A 22307-nucleotide genomic window follows, 5' to 3' on the forward strand; every position below is an offset into this window, starting at 1 on the left:
GAAATTCTTCACCTTAGTACACACACAAAAATCAAAAATATTTTTAAATGAGAAAAAGCAAAAACCCCACAGAAACAACAATGGGATTACAACTATTACTAACAATACCCAGAGAAAAGTTATAAAAAAACCATCATAGAATTCCCAGGCAATGATGAAGCACTAAAAGGAGAAAACAGACACCTCATATTGGTCCTTCAGCAGTTTTATGAGCTGGGTGTATACTTCATCTGCTTTCTGGGACAGCCTGACGTCTTCATGGTGGATGAAGATAAAATCACCCTCATCATCTGTAGGGGGTGATGGCAGCTGCAACACAAGAACACCACCACAACATTTCAGAGTCCTTGGAAGAGACAGTGAAGTAGACAAAAAGCAATCAGAATGAATGGAAAGGTCAGTGAAGGGAGATGGGCCGTTTTTCTTCTCAAGGCAGTTCCAACCTAACCACTACTTATACCACCATGTGACAATTACTCAAGTCCTAAGACCCTGTAAAATGTCCTCCAGGCCTAATTCCCTGACTATTCAGGCTATGACACCGCAGTATGGTTTCCCATCTACCCACGTACCAAGAGAAACCATGCTATCACTAGATCATGTGTGCCTGATCCTCACCCCAAAGTGGAGTTAGGACATGGCCAAGATGTGTACTCACACCCTAAACCCAGGAAACACTTCCAAGCTCCACTGGAAGCCATTGTATATACCAGGGACCAAATGGTTTGTGAAGGCTGAATTTTCTCAGTCTGGCACATTTGAGGAGCAAAAGAAGAAAAAGAAAGAAAAAAAAAAGAAAACAGAAGAAACCAAAGATACAGGGAAATTTCAGGGCTCAGCGTCCACACTTGTCACTTGAAAAGTTTTAACTAAAAATTTGTTTCAAGAGATATGTTTCAACCATTTGCAGGTTGGATTGAACTATTAGATGTCCAAGAACATGGAACAAAGAATACGTTACTAACAGTCCTACTAACCTTGGAAATATCAACAGGCTTGCCACATTTTGCTTGCTCAATCTTTAGGTCAAAGCTCTTCGCTGTTCTCAGATATATTTTAGCCTGTTCAAGGTTATTTGCCTTCTTTGCTTTGACGGCTGCCTTCATGTATTGCTTCTTTCTGTTCTCCAGAAATTCCAGCTGTTCCCTAACTGAAAAACAGTTATATAAAAACCCTTACTCATCTGACACTACCATGCCCCTGAAACAGGTTTATCTTGTTCAGTTTACAGCCAAAAAAAGGTCAGTAGAAGTACAGATATCAACTAAGGACATTTCCTTGTTGTACTTTATTGTTTCATGGACGGTTTCAATTTTAAGTATCAGAAAAGGAAACAAACCAACCTCATTCCTTCGAGGCATCCTCCATGAAAAACTTCACAACACTTCGCAAAGAGAGAATTGTATTTAAAGTATCACAAAAGAAACTACAGTCCCCTATTGGTAGACAGGAGACAGAGACTATAGTACAGCTGATAAATCAATAACAGAAACTGAATTCAAACTTCCAGCTTGACATTTTAACTTCTAAAAGAGGGTGAATACTATGAGCACATGAACCCTGAAAACACATCTTCTGTCCTCCATTTATTTTGTCTCCCTTGATCTGTCAGAAAAAGCAAATGAGCCAATGTGTGAGGACACATTCAGACATGTCCAGCTCTGCTTATTTGTAATTCCTTGCTGTCTTACTTTCTTATTAATTCTTGGGTCTCCTCTTCCCTTCCCAAAACAATAAGGATAATCATACAAGTCAGGCAAAAATTGCTTTACGTTTTAACAGGTCAGTTCATCCTGCTTCTTCTACACCTCACTGGAAAGGGTACAGCATGAGCCGATTACAACCATTTCCAGAGATACTCACATTGTATTCACCACTGCACACCGCTCATGATTACATAAGCTAAACAAGACTTGCAAGAGGTGCCTGTCTCAGCAAATATATACACCAGCCAGGCTAGTCAAACTATCACACTATTTTTACCGCTGTCAGATGACTATCAACTTACTCCCATCCTCACAAAAAAGCCTCCAGTCCTGCTGCTGTTAGCAATTTGCCCAGTCAGCCAAAACCACACTAATTAGATAAGGTAGCTAGCCCAATTTTCACTGAGTCAAAACAACCAGGACACGGTGTGCTCTGTGAGGCAGAGACACAGAATAGAGGTATTTTCAAAGAGAATCTGTGGAAAATGGACTGAGCAAAGCCCTTTTATCCTACTGATCTTGGCTCCTTGATTTTCCTGGTGCAGACATTAAATGCAACTGTTCCACTCCACTCCCACATCGCACTATGCTCTCTGACAAGAAGAACAGGTTTTCACAGTTGATTTATCAACTATGAGCAGCTGCAAGCTGCACTTCAGGATTCTGGGGGGAAGCAGGTCACATTTGGATCACAGGATGTACTGTGGCTAGTGAAATCCAGCTTTACTATAGTGAAGCACTGGCATTTTTCTGCGAAGAACCTAGAATATCAGTCAGTATGAATCTGTCCACTTTCTTTTTGCACCTATTGGTCTTATTTTAAAATACTTAGAACAGCCAGGAGAGATTAATGGGTAATCACCATGTAACACATGAGCTGAGGAGACCAGGTATTATCAATTCCTTCACCGAGTAAGCGTAAGGCAATTCATTAGAGACTAATATCCCAGCTAAAATGGCACAAACCAAATCTCATGAGGATTCACAAATTTTCAGAATGGGACAACGACTGTCTTCTAAACAGTGTTCTTTAATAAAACAAGTCATGGAGTTTCCTAGAGAAAAGGGTTATGAGCTAGTCGTGGTGGCACTGAGGAATGCCTTTGCACTCTGCATCAGCCAACGAGGCAGTTCTGCTTTGCTCTAGGGGAACTACCCAAGGCAAAATGAAAGGAGGATTATGGTCAAGGCATGGCAACAGATTCGGTGAGCCTCAACTCTGCTGCTGTGTGCCCAAATCACACAGTGAGGGGGTGAGGGGGTGGCTGTCCCTTACTATGCACCGCTGCTTCCCTATCTGTACAACTAATCTTGTACAGACAACTGTTTAGTGACCTTAGCAATCAGAGAGCTGCAGAGACTGATGAATTACCACCTGTACGCCAGTCTGAGATCCCTGGATGAAACACCAGGCAGAAACCGCTGTTTAAGGTAGGTAGCTGCGTGAGATCAATGAATAATTCACATTGGCAAGCCCTCCACTCTAATGAGAGTGTATCTGGAGTTCAACTGTGAGCGGAGTTAAACATTATGAATCAATACGCTTATTACATCAGAATTAATTAAAAACCCAATCACCCTTATAATTACACATACTGCCTCTAAGAAATAAAGCTGCATGGCTGGTCTGGATCTGCCTCCAGCAGACACATATGGAGGCTCCTGTCAGAGGGAATCTGTCACACATTCACAGGCTAATGTCTAAAGTATTAAGAAGTCTTTACCAAAGTATTAAATACAAGTAGTGCAAAGAACTTGTGCATGGATCACTTGGAATGACGATTCCTTTGCCCTTACCGGCTGAAGGGAGATGATCCACTGACACTGCCTTGTCCAGGGTGGAAGGTGATGTGGATCTTTTCACGTGCTCAGGAGAGCTCTCCTCCTCGGCTACAGCAGATGGCACTGCAATTGGCTTAACGACTTGTGTCGGCTTTCCAGGCAGCTGAGCAGGCTTCTTGGCAACTGGGGCCTGTGTCAGAGGTTCATTCTAACACAGCAAAAAGAATTCCATGTTAAATGCATAAAATCTAATCCAGAGTTCAAGCATTAACAGTCATGGTTCACTATATCAGCCTTCTGATGTCACTTTTGAGGGGAGCGTAACATTCCAGATAGCAAATTTTAACTTCTGGGGCTTTATAAGCAGGGTCACGCCAGTAAGTAGTCGACTTATGCAAGCATCGAATGTCTGCTACAGAAGGAACAACAACAAAAAATGTTCAATACGATAGTGATTTCAAAGAGAAGCAGATGCATGCAGGAAAAAAACATCATTAAAAACTACTCTGGTTGAAAGCACAAATGCACCATCAGCAAAAAAAAAACACCCAGAGAGTCAAAGAAATTAAACGAAAGTCTAAAGGCTTGTGCAGCCTGCCAAGAGTAAGCTCTGAGCATCTGGAGGAGGCACAAATATAGGAGCTACTGGGAAGAAAGATGGAAGTACAGAAATAAGTACTTTAGAACTACGTAAGGGGATGGCCAGGATCTGGGGAGCTGTCTTTGAAAATAAACCCCACAAGAAAAACAAGCCAAACTCCGGACCCAGGGGCTGATTGTAGACAGTGATTGTAACCCCCATCTCATTTATCTCTCTCTCCGCTACACAATAATCCAAACTGAACTTACTGTTCCCTCAAGGACTAAAATCCTGTACTCTTCAGACTTCTGGAAAAGTTATTTCATCTCAGTACCTCGTCTGACTAGAAATTCAATGGACTCATCTCTGTCCATCAGAAGAATCAGCATTTTAACTGTTATGCATATTACCAAGAAACACTAACCTCTTCTTCTTCCTCGTTCTCCTCCATGTTTGCCAGCTGGCTAGCACTTTCCAGAACAGCAGCTATTGTGCTGTCACCATCCGTTGTTGCAACACCAGGAATAGGGGGAAATCCTAAGGAGGAAAGGAATATAGAGGTAAATAAAACTGCATAAAACATATGCATAAAGCTGCATAAAACATATGCCCCATCTTCCATATTGCCTCTTTCCCCTGAAGTTATTTCTCTCTATGTATCTATTACCTAATATATCTCAAAATTCACTAGATCTAGACTGAGACCAGAACCACAAAACCATGGTAGATTCAGTCTAAGCAGTAGACTTAAGATCAGATCTCTCATCGATATCCAGGCTTGAAGGGATGGTGCTAAAATGACACAAAAACAGAGCGTGGTTTTCTAAGTTCGGCAGCTGGCATCTAGCCAAGCAACCTTGCGACCTCAAGACTTTGGCAAGAGATACCCTCAGAACCAGCAAAGAATTTACTACCTCTCTCCTTTGCACAAAAGGACAGGGAGTAAATTTTACCCAACAAAGTTGCTGGCTTTTATCTCTCTACTGCCTCACCTGAGTTGGTATGTGGTCCAACAGAAAAAATCAGCGCTGCCCCATACAGTAATAAACAATACATCCCTGAAGCCCAGATAATGCACTGTAACATTAACACTTGAAGGATATGCTGAAAATCCACTGCAATGCAGAGGTTGCAAAGGAAGGCAGAACCATAGCAGCTAAATGTGAGATGTATTAAGAACTATCCTTCTGATTATTTTATTAGCCTTTTAAGGATGGGAGGAAGGCTTGATGATGGAAGATAAACTCTCACTTTCATGCTACCTGTTCAGTATCAGTTTCAATCAGCAGAGACCCAGAGGGACTACTGCAAAATATCTGTTAATAAAGTTTCTATCATTAATACGTAGTAAGTAATCTTGTTGCCAGTCTCATCAGAAGTGCCAAGAAATAATAATTAAACTGCTTCTGAGCCTAGAGATGGCTGCTATGGGGACAGAACAAGTCTGAGGTATAGAGGCTGGCAGAACGCAGGATCCTATGCTGTTGCCCCTTGTGTGACCCTCGATCCATAACTAAATAGCATTTCTGTCTCCAAGGAGGTCAAGGCTGGTACCTTTCATCGCCTAGATGCAGTGAAATATATACACTGCCAGTCCACTATAATGTCATTGCTGGTTTCAGTGACTGTCTAACTGCCATCTTCAGTGAAAATTATATGGCCACAAAACGATGGCTGGAAAACACGCGGCTAAGACACATATGGAAATTGAGAAGTTGTACAATATTTTCAGAAGTTTACATATGGAGCACTTCACCCTTACAGCAAGTGATGTCTACCAGGAAATGGATCATGTTCTAGAACAAGGGTTGCTCAACTGCAGTTCAGGGACAGCTGAATCCTAAAAACATTTCAGAGCAGCACCTGACCTGACAGACTTGGCACTGCCTGCTAGTGTACTCGCCTTTGCCACAACCTGGTGGTGACAAAAATAAATAAATAAATAAATAAAAAGCCACAAGGTTTGTGCCCCTTTTCTAGGAGGGTTTTCATCTGCCTCGTCAGCTGTCGCAAAGGGATGCTTAATTAAATATAGCGTTCTGAGGTTCTTGTGGAAAGGGAATAGAATGGGAAACATTAGGTAAAATTTTTCCAGATTTTAAAATCTCCTTCCAGTAAACTAAATCCGATACATGCCAAGTTTATTATTTCCTCTAAGAGGACAGGCACAGTAGAGAGAAGGGTCCAGAAGGGCATTTTCAGCACCTGCCCACAGTTAAATTGCTTAACTTCTCAAACAGGGTTGGTCTCAAGTTCTGATACTGTCAAACAGGTAGTCAATGCCCAGGAATATTCACTCGTGAAAGTTTAGGAGCATATTAATAAGCAGTTTCACAGTGTATTCTTCAGTGCCAACAAACAGCAAGGTCAGCCTACTCTTTGAGGAAAAGCTGCTCCACAGGATGAGAAGGCCCTATCTGCACAGCTCTTCCAGAGCTCAGCAAGTATACAAGAGTCGGTATTGGGACATTTTATATTCACACTTACCAGGAGGAACAGGTAGCTCAGAAAAATTCACTTTTCTCCCTGCTTTATGGGCTCTTATAGCATCCTGATATTGCTGTAATGAAAGATACTCATTAAGAAATAAAATGGAGTTGACTATAATAAGTTAGCAATCATCTACATTTAACCAGCATAAATACTGAAAAATATACAATACTTTGCTATAAAACTGTATGTGCATACCACTGCCCTTTAATTCTGAAGCCAATGCTGCCTCCGTGATTATTTGCACCTACTTCTGAAACAGTGGAAAGGGAGAGGGGAAGGCAAAACGCTGCTTCAAAACCCCAACTTTCCTAAATTTTAAAATCTGTACGTTAACTCATCCATGTATTACAGGCTTTTTACCAGGCAGAAATCTTTGGATTGGAACTCAGCTCTGCAATTTCTACAGCTCAAAAATGGACACAGCATTCTTTAATTCTTCTGGCATGAAAGTCCAGAGATGCTCTACCTCCCTCTTAATCACCACATACAGCACATGCCCTGCCTCAGAACTAGTTTCAGCAAAGCTGAACACCCGCACTTTTGTTTCTCCTTCCCCTGAACGCTTTACAGCTTCCCAGTTGGAGCTCTTTTCAACTTGAAGGACAATACACAAATTACTTCAGCCCTTAACAAAGCCTTCAGCAGGAGCATTAATTCAGATGGCTTTGCTAGATGCAAGCAACTTGCTACCCTTTTCTTTTACCTTGGCTATCCTCTCGTGCATCCTGCCTTTCCGATCATCCCCACTCGCTTTAGCCTGGGCTGCTGCTGACTTGTACTTCTCAAGTCTTTGTTGCAACGCTTCCAGCACTGTTTTTGGCTGCAAAGCTTGAAATAAGACAGACAACAAAATGCCACATGATCCAGATTTCAGAATATATGAACTGCCTTTTCCCACCCCCCGCTTTCTTACCTGCTGCAGAGACAAAAAAAACCCCAAACAAAACAGTGCAAAGCTTTATTAAGAAAACAATTCTAAAGAAAGTTTATTAATTTTTATTTCCACTACTGATCCAGAACAACAGTACAAATGGGATTAGCAGCAAACAGTTCAAGGAATATTAGGTATAATCTATCCTGTTGTAGGGTAGTGGGATAGGACAGTCCTCATAAATGCCTTCCAACCCTGCTACTTTTATGCCTTGGCACAGAAATCTTAAGTCCTACCTGAACTGTCTTCGGTCTGAGGTCCAGGTGTTGTAAGATCCTGGGAACTTCCCACAGGAGCTGGTACCCTTTTCTTAGATGTAGCTTGCATGTTTTCTAGGCTTTCAAGATCTGCAAAGGAAGGAAAGCAGGAAGTTTCACAGCATGTTCCATAAAGAGCAAATCAACCCATGCTAGTCAGGAAATCATCAATCTGATCACATCATCTTTCAGGAAGTTGTTTGGCTTCAAACCTGTATGTGGGTGGCCACATAAGTCTGAAGTTCACATTATTCCAGCCTTCTAAGAATTATCTCCCAAAACATAACTCAGTATCTTGTCAGAAAGAAAGAGTGAACAAGCTTGCTAATTTACTAAAATATCCTAGTAACAAAAGATGTGCTGAAAAGGGGAAGTAAGTAAGACCATCAATTCAGACATCCCAGTTTTTGCTATTGTATAATAATGAGTATTTTAGGAACTAGAAAAATATTGACTCCAAAATCTTGCACTTCTTTATATAGTACTATATCATGGGTGAAGTTTCTCTCTCATGCCATCTGGTGATCAGTTTATAACTTAAGTAGTCATAATCTTCATTATTTTATTCTAAGAAGTGAAATAAGAGATTATTATATTATTTCAGTAAATAACCTACTAGTTTTACTAATCAGCAATTAAAACATTGAGTTCCAGAGATCGACTGTTAGCCGTTGGTGGTGATGCTAGATCTATTAAAAAGAAAAATCTCACAAGAACTGAAATAACTTTAATATCGGTAACTGCTTTAGAACTTTGACTTTAATGTACTGAAGTTAACCATATTCTATTTTCAGGATGAGTAGGTTTGTTAATCTTGTAATTTGAAGTGTTATGAACTTCGGTTGAAATGTGTAACACCAACAAATATTAAGGCAGACTAAGAACTTGCCATTACCCTCTTTCCCTTCCACTTTAAACAATAGCTACTATTATCTCAAATTATAAGAATGAGAGAATTACACCTCAATGTCTGCTGGAACTTGTACTTCACAGAGCTGGCATATTTTTAATGAATAAAAAAAGAAAAAAAAGTTTTAAGTTTTATCTGTTCTCCATGTAACAGCTACCACAAATCAGGTCAGAAAGAAAGCAGAGGGAGGAAAGACAAAGCCCAAGGAAAAAGAAAATGCAAGAAAGGTATTTTGAAAGGTCAGAATGTTCTATACCTTAAAATTTCTCTTTCGATTTTTCTTTAACCAGGAGTTTGCAATAGAAGAAAATTTACTGTATTGCACAGAACAGTTTTTTGAGTATCAAAAAGAACACTCCACTACAAGTCCCTCTGAACCACAGATGGGAATGTATCACTTTTGCGGTTGATATAAATTCAGAATCAAGTTTGCTGTTGCTGTCAGGAATAGAAATATACAGCAGGAAACCCCCCCCCCCCACTAAATTAAGAGATTATACAGGGATCAAGAGAAAAGGGAGAACACAAGCTTAAGTTTTAAGACATAGAAAATCTGATTTCTAGGGTTGTATAATAAGCAGACAAAATGGGAAGTTACAAAATCAAGCAGCCAGCATGAGCATACAAATCAAACTCAGAAGAACAGGCTAAAGGGGACAGGATGACGCTCTGTTGGTTAGCCACAAACTAGATATGCTTTGGAAAATTAACTCTGGGAAAGAGGAACCAGGATGCAGTAATATGAAGAAATCTGTATGCTGCTGCTAGGAATCCTTAGCATTCACTTCAAGCCCAGACAGGTCAAGAGAGTAAGTTTAAAATAAATTTTGATACCTCATTTTTCTTTGATGGTCTTGTTTAGAATTTGAGTATGCAGTATACCTCAGACCTAAGTGACCTTTAATTCTGCTTATAGTTTTGCAATCAAATTCAGAATCATTCCATTACAGCATAGAGAGGCTTCTAAAAGGGTTTCTGTAAGACAAGCCTTACCTTGAGGAGATGGTGGCATATTCTGGAGGTCTATTGGCTGCCCACTGTCCAAAGCTTCCAGGACCACGTTAAATTTCTAATGTAGAAAAACACAGCATAAGATTTATTCTAGTATGTCCAGGACTTGCTAGTTGCCACAAGGAACATTTGACACTCAGCGAACACATTCGTATTGCAGGTGCGTAGTGCACAGAGCAGCTTAGCATTCAGATTCTTGACAGAGAGGTCTAGATTTTCTGTGTGCACACCTTGCCTGTCTTCATGTATTCCTTTGCCTTCTCCAGGTCCCCTTGTTGCTTGGCTTTGAGAGCTGCTACTTTATACTCTCTCTGCCTCATAAGTAGCAGTGCCCGTGTGCTGCTGTTCTGGAGATCTGTGGAAACGAACACTACTGAGACTTACACAAAACAAGCGAGATGTACGTCCTTTCCTTTGTTCGTCTATTCAAACTGCTTAGTTCGCTTTTGCTTTGAATCACACATCCTCCTTACAAAAGGCCCCTTTCTTCCAGTCCCCAGAAGTCCCATCAGACATGACAATCCCACTTCCCAGTGGAAAAAAAACAAAAAAAAGTCTTTTAGTCAAGATATCAAAACCCCTTAAAGCTCAGAATCCCACATGTCACACGTTGGAGGAGAAACTGAGGCAGAGTAAAAGTTAAGTGAAAGATACCAATATACCGCAGGCCAGGAGAGGGTCCCCTGGGAAGCCTTCATTACGCAGTGATGAGAAACTGAAATCAGAATGTCAGGACTCTATTAAAAATATCTGATTCCATGGCTGACCCAATTTGAAATATTCAGCTGGGAAGTTCTACGTAAGCACAACACAGTGCTTTGCTACACAATCCAAAAATCAAGAAAAATGTAACATTAGAATAGCATTGGAACTGCTTATCCTCTCTGAACATGGTACCTGTTTCCACAGTAGAACTAGAAGCAGCGTGACCCTGTAAAGACTCCAGTTCCAGATGCTGCTCTGCATCATGGGAGGGCTTCTGCTCATGATCTGCAGCAGACTCTGCTCTCTTCTCTGCGGAGACACTGGCTGAATCTCCTAAGTTTTCTAGTTCTGCTCCTGTGGCTTGAGGTACCTGAGAAGAACTCTTTCCTGTTGCAACAGGAGGTGGAATTTCTTCCTCACTGATTTTTTTGCCTTTCTTCACTGCAGCCAGCATGGTTTCCAGTGTCTGATAGAGATGTAACAGCAAAGTCAATAGGCATTTTCATTAAACATACATGTGGTGTAAAATCATCACAACTCAAATTCACTCCCTTATTCATGATGGACTCTATTACAGCCATCTTTCGACAGCGACTAGAGATTAGGGCCCCTTAGCATTCCCTACTTTTCTGCAGGGGGAACTTCAGCGCTGGTGAAAGGTGCTCAACCGTCAGAGCAACACAAAGCAAAAGACTTGTTTCCCAGACTAAGTAGTATAAGTACCTCCACACCTAGAACTGTCAGATAGACAGCATTCACCATCTGTAACATGGGTTAAACACAGCTCAGTTTTTTAAATCCTTCTCCACCACAAATATTATCTTCCTCAAAGTTTTTTTTTTTTAAACTTAGGATTTAGACAAAAGACCACGTGCTTCAGTTTGGAAAAAAAGTTTTCTGTCTTTCATCTGTCTCAGAAACGGAAATGGTAACACACAGAAAAGCAACAAAAAAATCCCATCAGTGCCAGAATCACTACTACTTTTAGTTAGCCATGACATTGCCTGACCTATCAAGCAACAGTGGTAGAGACGCTTTGGACTGACTGCACATAAGACCGGGGTTCAGACCAGTCCAGCAACCCACACAACTCTCTTCTCCAGGTGCGGAATGACAGACTGGTAATGGAATTAAACGGTGAGATTAAAGTTCACAGTTCCAAGACCTATGAATGAGAGAGAACAGCACAGTATTTGGGGGCATGTCCCCTAGCTAATTAAGGAATTGTCAGCTGTGAAGTGAGATCTAGTCTACTACCCTTAGCTACATTGCTTAGGCACATGGAAACTCCCTCCCTTGAAAAACAGAGAAAAAGAAGTGGCAAACAGAGCTTTCAGTTTCTGTGTTAGATAAAATAAGCATGGTATGCCTACGGCCCTCGCCCTCCAGAAGGTCAGGTGGTTTCCTGTATATTCCTTTGCAGAGCTAGCAGACAGCGGACAAACACAGAAATCTCCGTTCTTGCGCATTTCCTCCTCTGGCTTTGGCCTCACTTGTTCCCTTAGTACTTCAAGGCGCTTGGCAGCTGGTCAGACATTAAATTCGTCCCTCTGTGGACGCTGCTGAGCTATAAAGCTTTGCTCCACAAGACAGAGTTAGCTGCTATCTGAGATGATGTAGGAGAGTATATGAAAGCAAACAGGGAAATAAAGACGCTCCTGCACAGCAGTGATCGCCAAGCACTACGAACTAACTGCAAGCACGCCACCTGGCTGAGAAGTGGCAAAGCCGAAAAAACAGCTCCCCAGTATAACTTGTAATTGCCTTAACGAAGAATCCCATCTGATTCATTTTCAAGCACAGCCCGCACACCTGAGGAGAGGTATCCTTCCTTTGTCACAGAGGACTGAGTGGAAGGTCCGTACCTGAAGGAAGGCATTGGTGATGAAGTGGCAGGTATACGTGCTAGGAAAAGTCCTACAATTTGCTTTGAAGTAACAATGAATGATCATCACAGGTCAAATACAGATCTGGATGGGTGAGTTTAACATAGGCATTTACCATATTCCCTGCTTCCGGATACCAGTACACATACAACAGAAACAAAGCTGATGCAAAAAATGCATTTAAAGTTCATCTGCATATTTACTGTGTCAGATCAGTGCTAAATACAGGGCATTTTTTTAAAGTAACTCAAGACAGCAGACTAACTACTGCATTTCTCTCCCCTTTTGAACAAATTCACTGTGTCACAGACCTAGAAAGACTCTTAAATTATAGCTTAAAGAACTGACTTTGCCTCCCCCTCATTCACATACCTGATGAATCCAGCTTACCTTAAGGCCTCTTTCATATCGGCGTGTTTTGGCACTCTCGCCCGACTCCTTTGCGTTAGAAATCGCCGTCCTGTAGTTAGCAATTCTATTCTCTATTGTCTGTTGCAGTTCACTGGTAACAGCAGGAAGTGAGGTGGTCTCAGAATAAAAATAATAGGAAAAAAACAAGTCAAGAAAACTTGTTTCAAACTAGGCAAGTTTCCCTACAGCACCGAAAAACAAACGTTCCTCTTCTACACACGCTTGCATTAATGAAGAGCGCGAGGACGAAAGAGTCTCTCTCAAACAGAAGAGCACTTGTACTGCACTAACGGTCCGCGGATCCACCTCTGGGCTTTCTCTCAAAGGCGTAATAGAGCAGAATGGGTGGAGACATTTAGGAAACTCACAGTCACAGGGTAATTGGAGCCATGTGGTTAGGGAGTAGGTGAGGGAGAACAGTGAAGTCTCTCAAACACCACAAAACAGAGGGTGTGAAGAAGTATTTTGGCATGTGGCTCGACTCCCCCTCCTCCCCCCCTATTTTTTTTTTAAATCATCAAGCTAGTTCTCTCCCTTCAGGGGTTCTTCAACCTGGCTTTATTACAAGAGCTCCTTCTTCTGCCTCTTCCTACAGCCTGGGATTTGTTCAGTGACAAAAGCAGCCTAAGCAAATAGTTACCAATAGCTATTTACAAATACTCCACAGCTACAGAGACCTTTCAGATGGCTACTGATGTGATTATTGCCATTATCTCTATAGAAACTCTCCCAGACCCATTTATTAATGGACACAGCGCACGAAGGCACTGGAATCTGTAGCACACGACAGAAACAGAGCAGCAATGGAATAAAGAATATGACTGCATGAGGATTGACAAATTAAGCTGGGAAAGCGAATGCTGCTGAGAAAAATTCCACACAGCCGCCAAAGATGCTGAGTTATAAGTCTCACCATTTCAGCACACTGCTTAAGATCCAGTGGGGGAAGGTATGAATTTGGGAAGCCTGAACTGCAGTCTGAATGCTCACACATACAATGAGGGACAAGACATGTTTGAATCCAGCTGTTTACATCCTCAATTCTATGCTAACATTAAAAACTCAACCTCAGAAAAAACCAAAACAAAACAAATCATTGAACTATATCACTACAGCATCAGATTCCACAGAGAAGAGTGCAACAACACAGTTTTGCCTGTATTGGAGGATAAGAGCAGCTCTCTGTATCTTGTTTGCTACCCTTGTATAAGCTGCTTGATAATAAGAGTGATTCAGCAAAACAATCCGAAACACGCAGCTCTTTCCTACCTGTGGTTGCACTTCAGGTTGCTCATTTTCTGGCTGAACTATGGATGACTCCATTGCAATTGCTTCATCCTCACAACCTCCCGTTTCACCTTCCTCCCCGAGAACTTCTTGCAATTCTGCCTAAAAAGTAAAAGCCAACAAAAGGCAACTGTATTGCATACAATAGTGCAATATGAAATAAAGTAAGTTTCAAGCTCCAAAACCTTTGGATGGACCTCGAACCCAAACTGATATTCTCAACATCTTATATCCCAGACAATTTATATGTTTGGGGGGGGGGGGGGTGTTAGAGTGGAGGAGGGAAAGGTGTGCTTGGTGGTGGGGTTGTTTTTTAAGGAACTGCTTCTACTGTTCCACTTACAGCCAGAACAGGAAACCAGATACCACACACAAGCCAGACTGCAGCTCCAGGATCGTTAACAAGTTTGTGGAGAGAGATCGGAAGCTGGAGAAGTTCAGGGAAGTACCTTTACAAAGCACATTCAAGCCCCAACTTTGAAATTTCTGAAAAGCATCCATTAATAACAGCTGTAAAAAATCACTGCTTAGCACTCCTTCCCTAAACCCTGCCAACCAAATCACTCATTAAAATCTCAAAGAAATTACTCAGGATATGTCGTCTCAGGCCAAGGAGTACCCAGAGCACCAGCAAAACGGTCACAGACATCACTTTAAGAAGAACGCTTGGCAGTAAGATGCTGGCCTCACGTCACCAGCTGACACAGATGGGATTCCCACTGTTCTCCCACTGCTCTAAGACCCCCCCCCCCCCCATACAAATGTGAGCCAGGAAACCCTCTCACTCTGGTCGCAGAGGGTCACATCTTACCAAAGCATTCCATCACACATAGGGCCTTGCAGTATTTCAGATTCTCTTTGCAAAGCTAATGAACGTTTTTGCTAAAACCGATTCCCTGAAAAATCAAAACCAAAGAAACCCTAAAACCTTTGGCTAACAAAATCATACATACCAACAGGTCTGTGTCTTTCTCTAAGTCGTCATCCTCTGTTTCTTCCTCATCTTCATTCAGGTCCTTCATACACTCTGCAGCCATCTTTTCAATGTGATCCATGGGCAGAGGAGCTGCAAAAGGCAACCAGAAGGAGCCATAAACTTTAAGCAACAGATATGTGGCCACCAGATGCAAATTCTTAAGGAGACGCTGCTGACTGGATGAAGGCAGTGACTTCTTGCTTACTAATAAACAGTCTGTCCCTAAAGAAGAAAGCAAGGTCTGAAAAGGGAGCCCCAGGTATATTTGGTTGAAGTCCCATAGCAAATCAAATAGTGCCTCCTGCTCTCTCATATTTCCATCCCAGCCACCTTCTCTCATTTTAATGCCTTTATTTTTCCCTGTACAGCTCTCTGGTTTGATTTATCTAAATAGTTATATCTTCCCCTTCTCTTTTTTACAGTCCATCCCATTTGTTTCCTTCAGCACAAATATTTGTTCTGCCTCCAAATTAGCAGGGAACTGTAGAGCAGACTGTTTGAAGGGGGCAGCGAGTATCAGCAATGCATGAGATGAGTGCAAGTCCTAAAATGCAAGGGATAAAATTGAACCCTGTGAATTTATGTGCAACAGCCTTTATGACCGAGGTGAAATTGAATCCCAGAAAACTAATGTTTTTCCTCACAAAATTAATGGCTAAAATGCCCCAAATCTGCAAATTCTTTTGCTAGTACACTTCTCCTGCAGATTTGCAGCAGTAGAGTTCTCCAGAACAGAGCCAAAAACCACACCGTTAAAATGTGGCAGAAGTCTCCATGTGAGAACAGCATACCAAAATCTCTTTCTCTGTACGTCTGACTCTCCTAAAGGCAGATCTACACAACAGAAAAATCAACACTGTTAAGAAATGCTCACAGGCCTATCACCAGAGTGGATCCAGAGAATACATTAAAGAAAGAATGCTGTCTTCCAGGTAGGATTCAAAATGTGAGCCTGTGAAATTTGATACTGTCCGATTTCTGTTGGTAAGGCCAAAGGATTTCACCAAACAAAAAAACAAAACCACCACTCAAATAATGGAGGCTCAGCTGATCTTCAAAGTAATTCTTCCAACCTGTAAGAAAGGGCAAAGATGTGATCAGGTAAGTTCAGGGGACTGGTTCTGTATGGGAGGTTCTGTCCACTAAGAGCCACTGTGAGAAAGACAACTTTTCTCAAAAGATAGATTCCCTCTATCAGCTAAAACTGCAACAGTCAATGACTGATAAAAAAGACGCAAAACTGTAAAAAAGGGGAAATGTATAATCCCCAAGTTTATTTTGAAGATACCAGGTGAATCACAGGTAAACGAGGGTACATTCATGGATAGAGGACAAAGACTGGGGAAGTGAACATCAGGAAAAACAAAATACTAATGTGGCTGAAAGCGACAGTCAAGGCAGGCAAAAAGGCAAGGAAAACGACTGTATCTAATAATCTAGCTCAGAAATTGGATGCCAGGGAGAAATAACTTCTCTTCACTCATACAAGGAGCCTGAACTGCTAAATCATAAGCACCATGACTGACTAGCAGGTACGGTGAAACACAACGCTGCTCTGAAAACAGAGGTGCAAAAGAAAGATACTGGGGTAGGTTTGCACAATAATGACATTTAAGACTGAGGAAAAAGACAAGTTAATGATGGATGAAACAACTAGATCAGGGAAAAAGTGCTAGAAGTTACCTCAGGCTCCTAAGCTGATTTAAGACGCAGATAAATATCTCTATGTTATTATTCAGTGAAATAATCTAAGAACAGAAACTTTTGTGGAAGACTTCAATTCACCAGAGAAAAAAAATGGAGAATAATACTGGCTATACTTGGATGTTGTGTCAAAACCATATTTCTCAACAAACAAATCACTGAAACAGGAGATGCATACTCAAACTGGTTCTGGTGAGTAGTGATGATATCACAGAGGGAGAAATCAAGAACTGCTAAGAAACCAAGGAAACTAGACCTTAAAAAATTGAAACCAAATGTAAAAGTGTTTTAGGCTATGAAGGAATAAGTGGCCCTGCTAGTCAGGAAGACTCGAGATAAATCCCCAAAATAACAGAACATTCTGTCTTCATTTTCAATCGGATTAATGGGAGATTATACAAACAGCTGTGTGAAAGTGCAAGTTACCCCATCCAAAAGTACAAACAACCTTAATCTCAGCATGTTTAGGGTGAGAAGGTACAACTGTTTTTATCTCAGAATATTTATTAAGTGGCAAAAATGATTTCTAAGTCAATTCAGAGCCACCATATGACTGGGAAAAATATCAGTACCTACATTTAAGAGAAGATGAAGAAAAACTATTAAGGCAACTCCAGGTTTGTCACTGCATGTGGTTTCAGAACAGTCCTTGAAGGAGAGAGAACACATGAAGATTGAGGAGGAAGAGGATATTATAGAACATCTATGTACAAAAATACATACTTCAGAACAAAGTACAAAAACTTCTGCTATAAACCAGAACTCATCAGCTGAAAATTAGAGAAAGAGAAATACCTGATTGCACTGGGCAACTACAGGCTCCCTGAACAAAAAGCACATTTACACATCAAGCACCACTTCAAGTCACACTTGGGATAAAAAATAAAATGTTCCAAATCAAGACAACAAATTTGTCCTTAGGGAAAGACTCCTCTTCAACCCAAAAGAAGCAGCAGAACACTGGCACAAAGATCTGCTGCACACATCAGGAAGAGTGCTGCTCCTTCTGCCTCTCTAAATATACTTCTGCATTTTCTGCATCACCACCTCATTCTCTGAGCAAATTTCCCTTTTCTTGCATCTCTTTCTTGGGTACTTCATCCTGTGATTTCTCTTGAAGCTTCTGGGCTTTGCCCTGAAAACTCTACCTAACTCCTGCTTGCTGACTTCTCATTTCTACCTCATGCCGTGCCTAACCACGGCTTCTTTTAACCGTTCTATCCACTTCCCCCAGGCAATCCCAAGGATGGGGTTATTTGCATATTTGCACACAAGTCCCAGCTGTCCATGGAAACACCATACTTCCCTATGCAGACGTGACTGACACATCAGTATCAGTAAAAGCTGAATACAATCCAAATTTTAAGGGTGCAGCCTTACAGTTGATTTAAACAGATCCAAACTGCATCCCATCCTTCCGCTGCATTTGCTGAACCTGCTGAAAATTAACCCAGGAACAAAGTTTTTTCCATTCATATGATCTAATTTACCATATCACCACAGGATCACTAGCGTTGACAAAAGAGTGGCAAAAACGCGTGACAAGGATTGCTTGTTTCAGCAGCAGCATAATAACTTAACCTCTAACCACACCTATCATTTTAAATAAAGAAGGACTTCAGCGCTTCAGTACTACATCCAACATGCTGTTCACATATTTGACCCATAGCAGAAATCTGCAACGAGGCGAGCGAGCCACATCCAAAGGCAAACTGGCCTTACTCCAAGGGTCGGGATGTCCCTTGGGTGCAGGAGCCTTCCTTGCACGAAGCCCCACTAAAGGAGGAAAAGGCAAGCAAGCTTCCTCGGAGGGTGGGTTCAGCTCTAATCCGGTATGGCGAGTTGTGGCTACAAATTCAAATACCAGAGCGGCTAACCAATTGCCATTTATCAGTCACAGAGCTCTCTGCACTTAAGATGTTGCAGCAACACCACAGCTTTTCCTGCCTGCATTTCCCAAGTGCGGGGAGAGATCACTTTTTTTTTCCCCCCCACAGCGCAGCCCTAAAATACAAATCTGGGAGTCAATAATTGCACCGTGTGCTCAATCCAAAACCGAGCACCAGTACATATTGCGCTGGGTCCCTTTTCTCTTTCCTTCTCCAGACACTGGATCTGTTTCTCCCCTGTACTTACTGTGCCGTCCTCCTTTCCAGGCACTGGGCTGCATCCTGCCCCGCGATGCTCCATGTCCCCATCAATATGCTGCTGCTGCAGCAGGTGTCATCACCCCCCGCTGCCAGCCGTACCTTCCCGCATCCTCTGCGAGCTTCTGGCCTAACTATCCCCAAGTCTACTGGGGAAAAAAAATAGCTGTACACTATTTTAGAAAAACAGTTGTATAAGCCCTATCACACACCTTCAGAGAGCATAGTAAATATTAATTTTCCACTCACTCTCTCTGAAGTTTCACTTCCCTCTTATGAACAAAGACTGAAAAACACATTAAGTGACATAATCAGGGCCAAAGGAAGTCTGTATTTGAGAAGCGACAACAATTCAGAAGCTCCTGACACCCAAATTCATCCTCTGGGAAGAGTGTGCTAGACTGCAGGTTTCCATCAAGAATAATCTATGCCCAAAGGCAGAATTTCTGCTATTGCTACAATGAAAAATTCTGATCCTCCAAGAATGAAGACTCCGTGCTGCTGTAGTCACTCTGTGCTACCGAAAGTGAGTACCTGTAGATTTGGCGATATGAACATCACCTCTGTTACCATACACTGGTTCAGACTACCCTTTTCGGAGCAGGTTATTTCCAGAACTCCTGAAAAAGACTATTATTTTGAACTTTTAAAAAATAAAATTGCTGTGAATAGCTATGCAGGAAAATATAATTGCAGAAACCAATTATAGTGAGTTAAGAACATCCAAAAGCTGAAGAAACATACATCTCAAATTATATCAAAGACTAAAAAGCTATTGTGCTTATTAGTATTAAGGGGTTACTACAATCTTGAAATCTGGAGAGTGGAAATGGTTTAGAATTTAGTTTTAGGTACAAATACCTGTTCTGATTCTCACCAAGTACAGTGTTTTGACACTTCTCAGTCACTTTTCCTAAATATTTAAAAAATCTTCACTCCTCTGCTGCTGTGCATGAAAGTCCCTTCAAATATTATAAATTACTGCAGAAGTAAAAATAAATTTGCAGTTGCACTTTTTCCAGCATCTGTCCACACATCTGTAACAAGGGTGGATCCCATTTTCCTTTTCCCATCTCAATCATTTGCTCCCACCCCTCCCTTGTAGCCACAGCAGTGTTCAGAAAGCCTAGTAGTAAACCAGATCAAGGAATTGATTTAGCCCAAACCTTGCCCAGCAACAGAAGCTTGTTTTCATGGATCAGTTTTCTGAACCAGTTCACCCTGCAACTCCATAAATGTGTTTACCAGTTTTGAGGAAGAGTATGCTCACTAATAGACTGCCCCTCTCAGCAGCAGTCTGGACCTGTACTGGATTAGAACAATCCTGTAAAACATTGCATAGTTGCATGCAAACACTATCGGAAAAAACTCACAAATGCCTAAATATTAAGAACAGCAATGATCTGTTCCAAGAGGCAATCTGATCTTCTGCATCATACAAGCCATAGCACTTCTCCCAGTAACTACATTAAGTCCACAATTTCCCTTTTAAAGGGATATTTGATTTTGGTTACAGACTTGAAATAACTAAAAATCTAACACTAATTCAGTAAATTAACTCTTTAAACAAAACCAAAAAAAACAAACAAAACCCAAACAAATAACCCAAAACACAATTTCCATTCTGAAGTCATCTAGCTCCTATTACAGCTTGCTATGACTTCATATGTTAAATTAACAAGGCTTCTAGCCATCAGATATCTTCTTCCTATCTAAGTTTACAAGAGTACAGACAAATAACTCTTACCATTTTTGCGGAGTAGCAACTTAACCTTTCAAAGTAAAGGAAACACATTTATTGCAATTTCAGCCTCCATCAGCGATGGAAAACATTTTAGAGAACTGAGTGATTTATAAATAGGTATCCTCAATGAATTATTCAGGTCTTCCATCAGTAAAATCCAGAAACTTTAACTTACTTTTCCCTTTTGGTTTTGCTTCGCCTTCTGCCACCTTCCCTCCAGTGATAGCAGCAAGCTCTGCTTCCAGGTCCCCATCATCACCACCTTCCTCTGCACCCAGCAGCATCTCTTCAGGATTGAAGTCTACAAACAGCCCCAGCTGGAGCCAAGGAAAAAACACTGCGGTAAGAACTGAGATGACACTCAAAAACATCACACTGCACGTATGCATCACCCATAAATGGGTTATTTAAAAATCTCCATGTAATCTGGATTCTGTTCATTTTTAAACCACACTATCACACTATTTCTATTACCAAAACAATGCACACAAAGCATCCGCAACTGAAACTCTGTGAGGAAGCAATTAATATTCCCTCTAAGACTGTACGCAATCAACCCAATCTCTTCAAATCAAGCCTGCCTAACAATTTGAAGTAAAAAGGTAAAATAAAATGACGTCTGTTATACTGAGCCTCATTAAGCAGATTTCATCAGGGAAGTTCAAGGCAGTCGCTGCAACAGCTGAGCTAAAAAATATCTGATCATCATTCATATGATACAGATCTGACATAAATACACTACAGAGATTTCACCCTCGCTTCTTGGAAAAAGTTACATTTACATATACAGAACTGTTTTGTATTTCTCACCACTTCAGCTTGTAAATCATAAACACCAGGAAAAGCACTCCACACATGGAAGTATGGCCATTACGAACCCAGCAATGCCTATGGTATGGGGGAGAAAACAACCAACTGCTTGGAACAGATCATCACTACAGCTAAATAACAGCACCTCAGGGGAAGAATACTAATTACACTAATCAGAGTTTGAAAAAAATAGTGGGGGTAACCATTTTACTGTTGCAAAACATGCTAAATGACATAAAGAGCAGAGAAATCTCTAGGGTCCTGATCTAAAAGACAGTCTTAGATGCCACTTTGCCACTGTTTTTATACCACTAGTTAAGATACTAACTTCCCCAGAAATAACAGTATTCTTTATTCTGCATCTTTTTATAAACATGAATTAACTGAATTGCATTCATCCTGTGAATTAAGTAGAGAAGCTTTCCTCAGACTTTTTCAAAGCACAAATCCCTGTTGGCTTACTGGTCTTCACATGGCCAAGGCAGCAGATCAGCTCCTTCGAAGCAGAGAAATAAAAATTAGCTATCATTATAACAAAGGTTAACAATCACCCCCTGTCTTGTAGGGTCTGAAGTGCTGCCGTAAGCTGAAGCTGGCTGCCAGTTTATCAATGAGTGCAAATAAGTGACAACTTTTTTTTTTTTTTTTAAATTCCTCAGCCTGCAAGAACTGAGGTGCTGCTGGGTACCACCTTGAAATATTTTGTGACCCTCTTTGAACCTTTTATAAATCCCAAGAAGAACATGAAACACAGGTGAGGAACACTGATCTCAAAGATCAGGAAGAGTATTCAAAACCAGCAACTATTTGTTTACTAGTCCTGACCCTGCCCTTGCCATTTCGAAAGGCGCCGGGCAGATCAGTTAGCCACGCTGTGCCTTCTTCCTCTTCCGTCTTCTGTAACACAAAACACGCTTGCAGACTTGGATGGAATAGAAAGAAGGTCAGGACAAGATTTAATTAGCAA

At 41.3% G+C, this 22307-nt stretch overlaps 1 protein-coding gene across 6 annotated transcripts in view; it reads right to left on the minus strand.

Moving 5' to 3' along the window:
- Nucleotides 1-22307, minus strand: part of CC2D1B (coiled-coil and C2 domain containing 1B) — a 42869-nt gene that overhangs the window by 19544 nt on the left and 1018 nt on the right. For 4 of the 6 annotated variants that reach the window (XR_010884930.1, XM_067301250.1, XM_067301252.1 and 1 more), the window contains exons 2-15: nucleotides 20706-20847; nucleotides 14913-15025; nucleotides 13942-14061; nucleotides 12652-12789; nucleotides 10568-10841; nucleotides 9901-10025; nucleotides 9653-9728; nucleotides 7729-7839; nucleotides 7265-7389; nucleotides 6556-6628; nucleotides 4493-4605; nucleotides 3504-3696; nucleotides 978-1150; nucleotides 184-309 (exon numbers count right to left, since the gene is read on the minus strand). Coding sequence is in view for 5 of the 6 variants with exons in the window: in XM_067301250.1 (XP_067157351.1) it covers nucleotides 184-309; nucleotides 978-1150; nucleotides 3504-3696; nucleotides 4493-4605; nucleotides 6556-6628; nucleotides 7265-7389; nucleotides 7729-7839; nucleotides 9653-9728; nucleotides 9901-10025; nucleotides 10568-10841; nucleotides 12652-12789; nucleotides 13942-14061; nucleotides 14913-15025; nucleotides 20706-20847 (1902 nt within the window). In the remaining variant the exon portion in view is untranslated. Of the gene's footprint in view, nucleotides 1-183; nucleotides 310-977; nucleotides 1151-3503; nucleotides 3697-4492; nucleotides 4606-6555; nucleotides 6629-7264; nucleotides 7390-7728; nucleotides 7840-9652; nucleotides 9729-9900; nucleotides 10026-10567; nucleotides 10842-12651; nucleotides 12790-13941; nucleotides 14062-14912; nucleotides 15026-15809; nucleotides 15849-20705; nucleotides 20848-22307 lie in introns of those variants that run through there. The other 2 variants (XM_067301253.1, XM_067301255.1) reach the window with 2 other exon arrangements.

This window comes from Apteryx mantelli, chromosome 8, assembly GCF_036417845.1.
Source record: "Apteryx mantelli isolate bAptMan1 chromosome 8, bAptMan1.hap1, whole genome shotgun sequence".
Taxonomy (NCBI): domain Eukaryota; kingdom Metazoa; phylum Chordata; class Aves; order Apterygiformes; family Apterygidae; genus Apteryx; species Apteryx mantelli.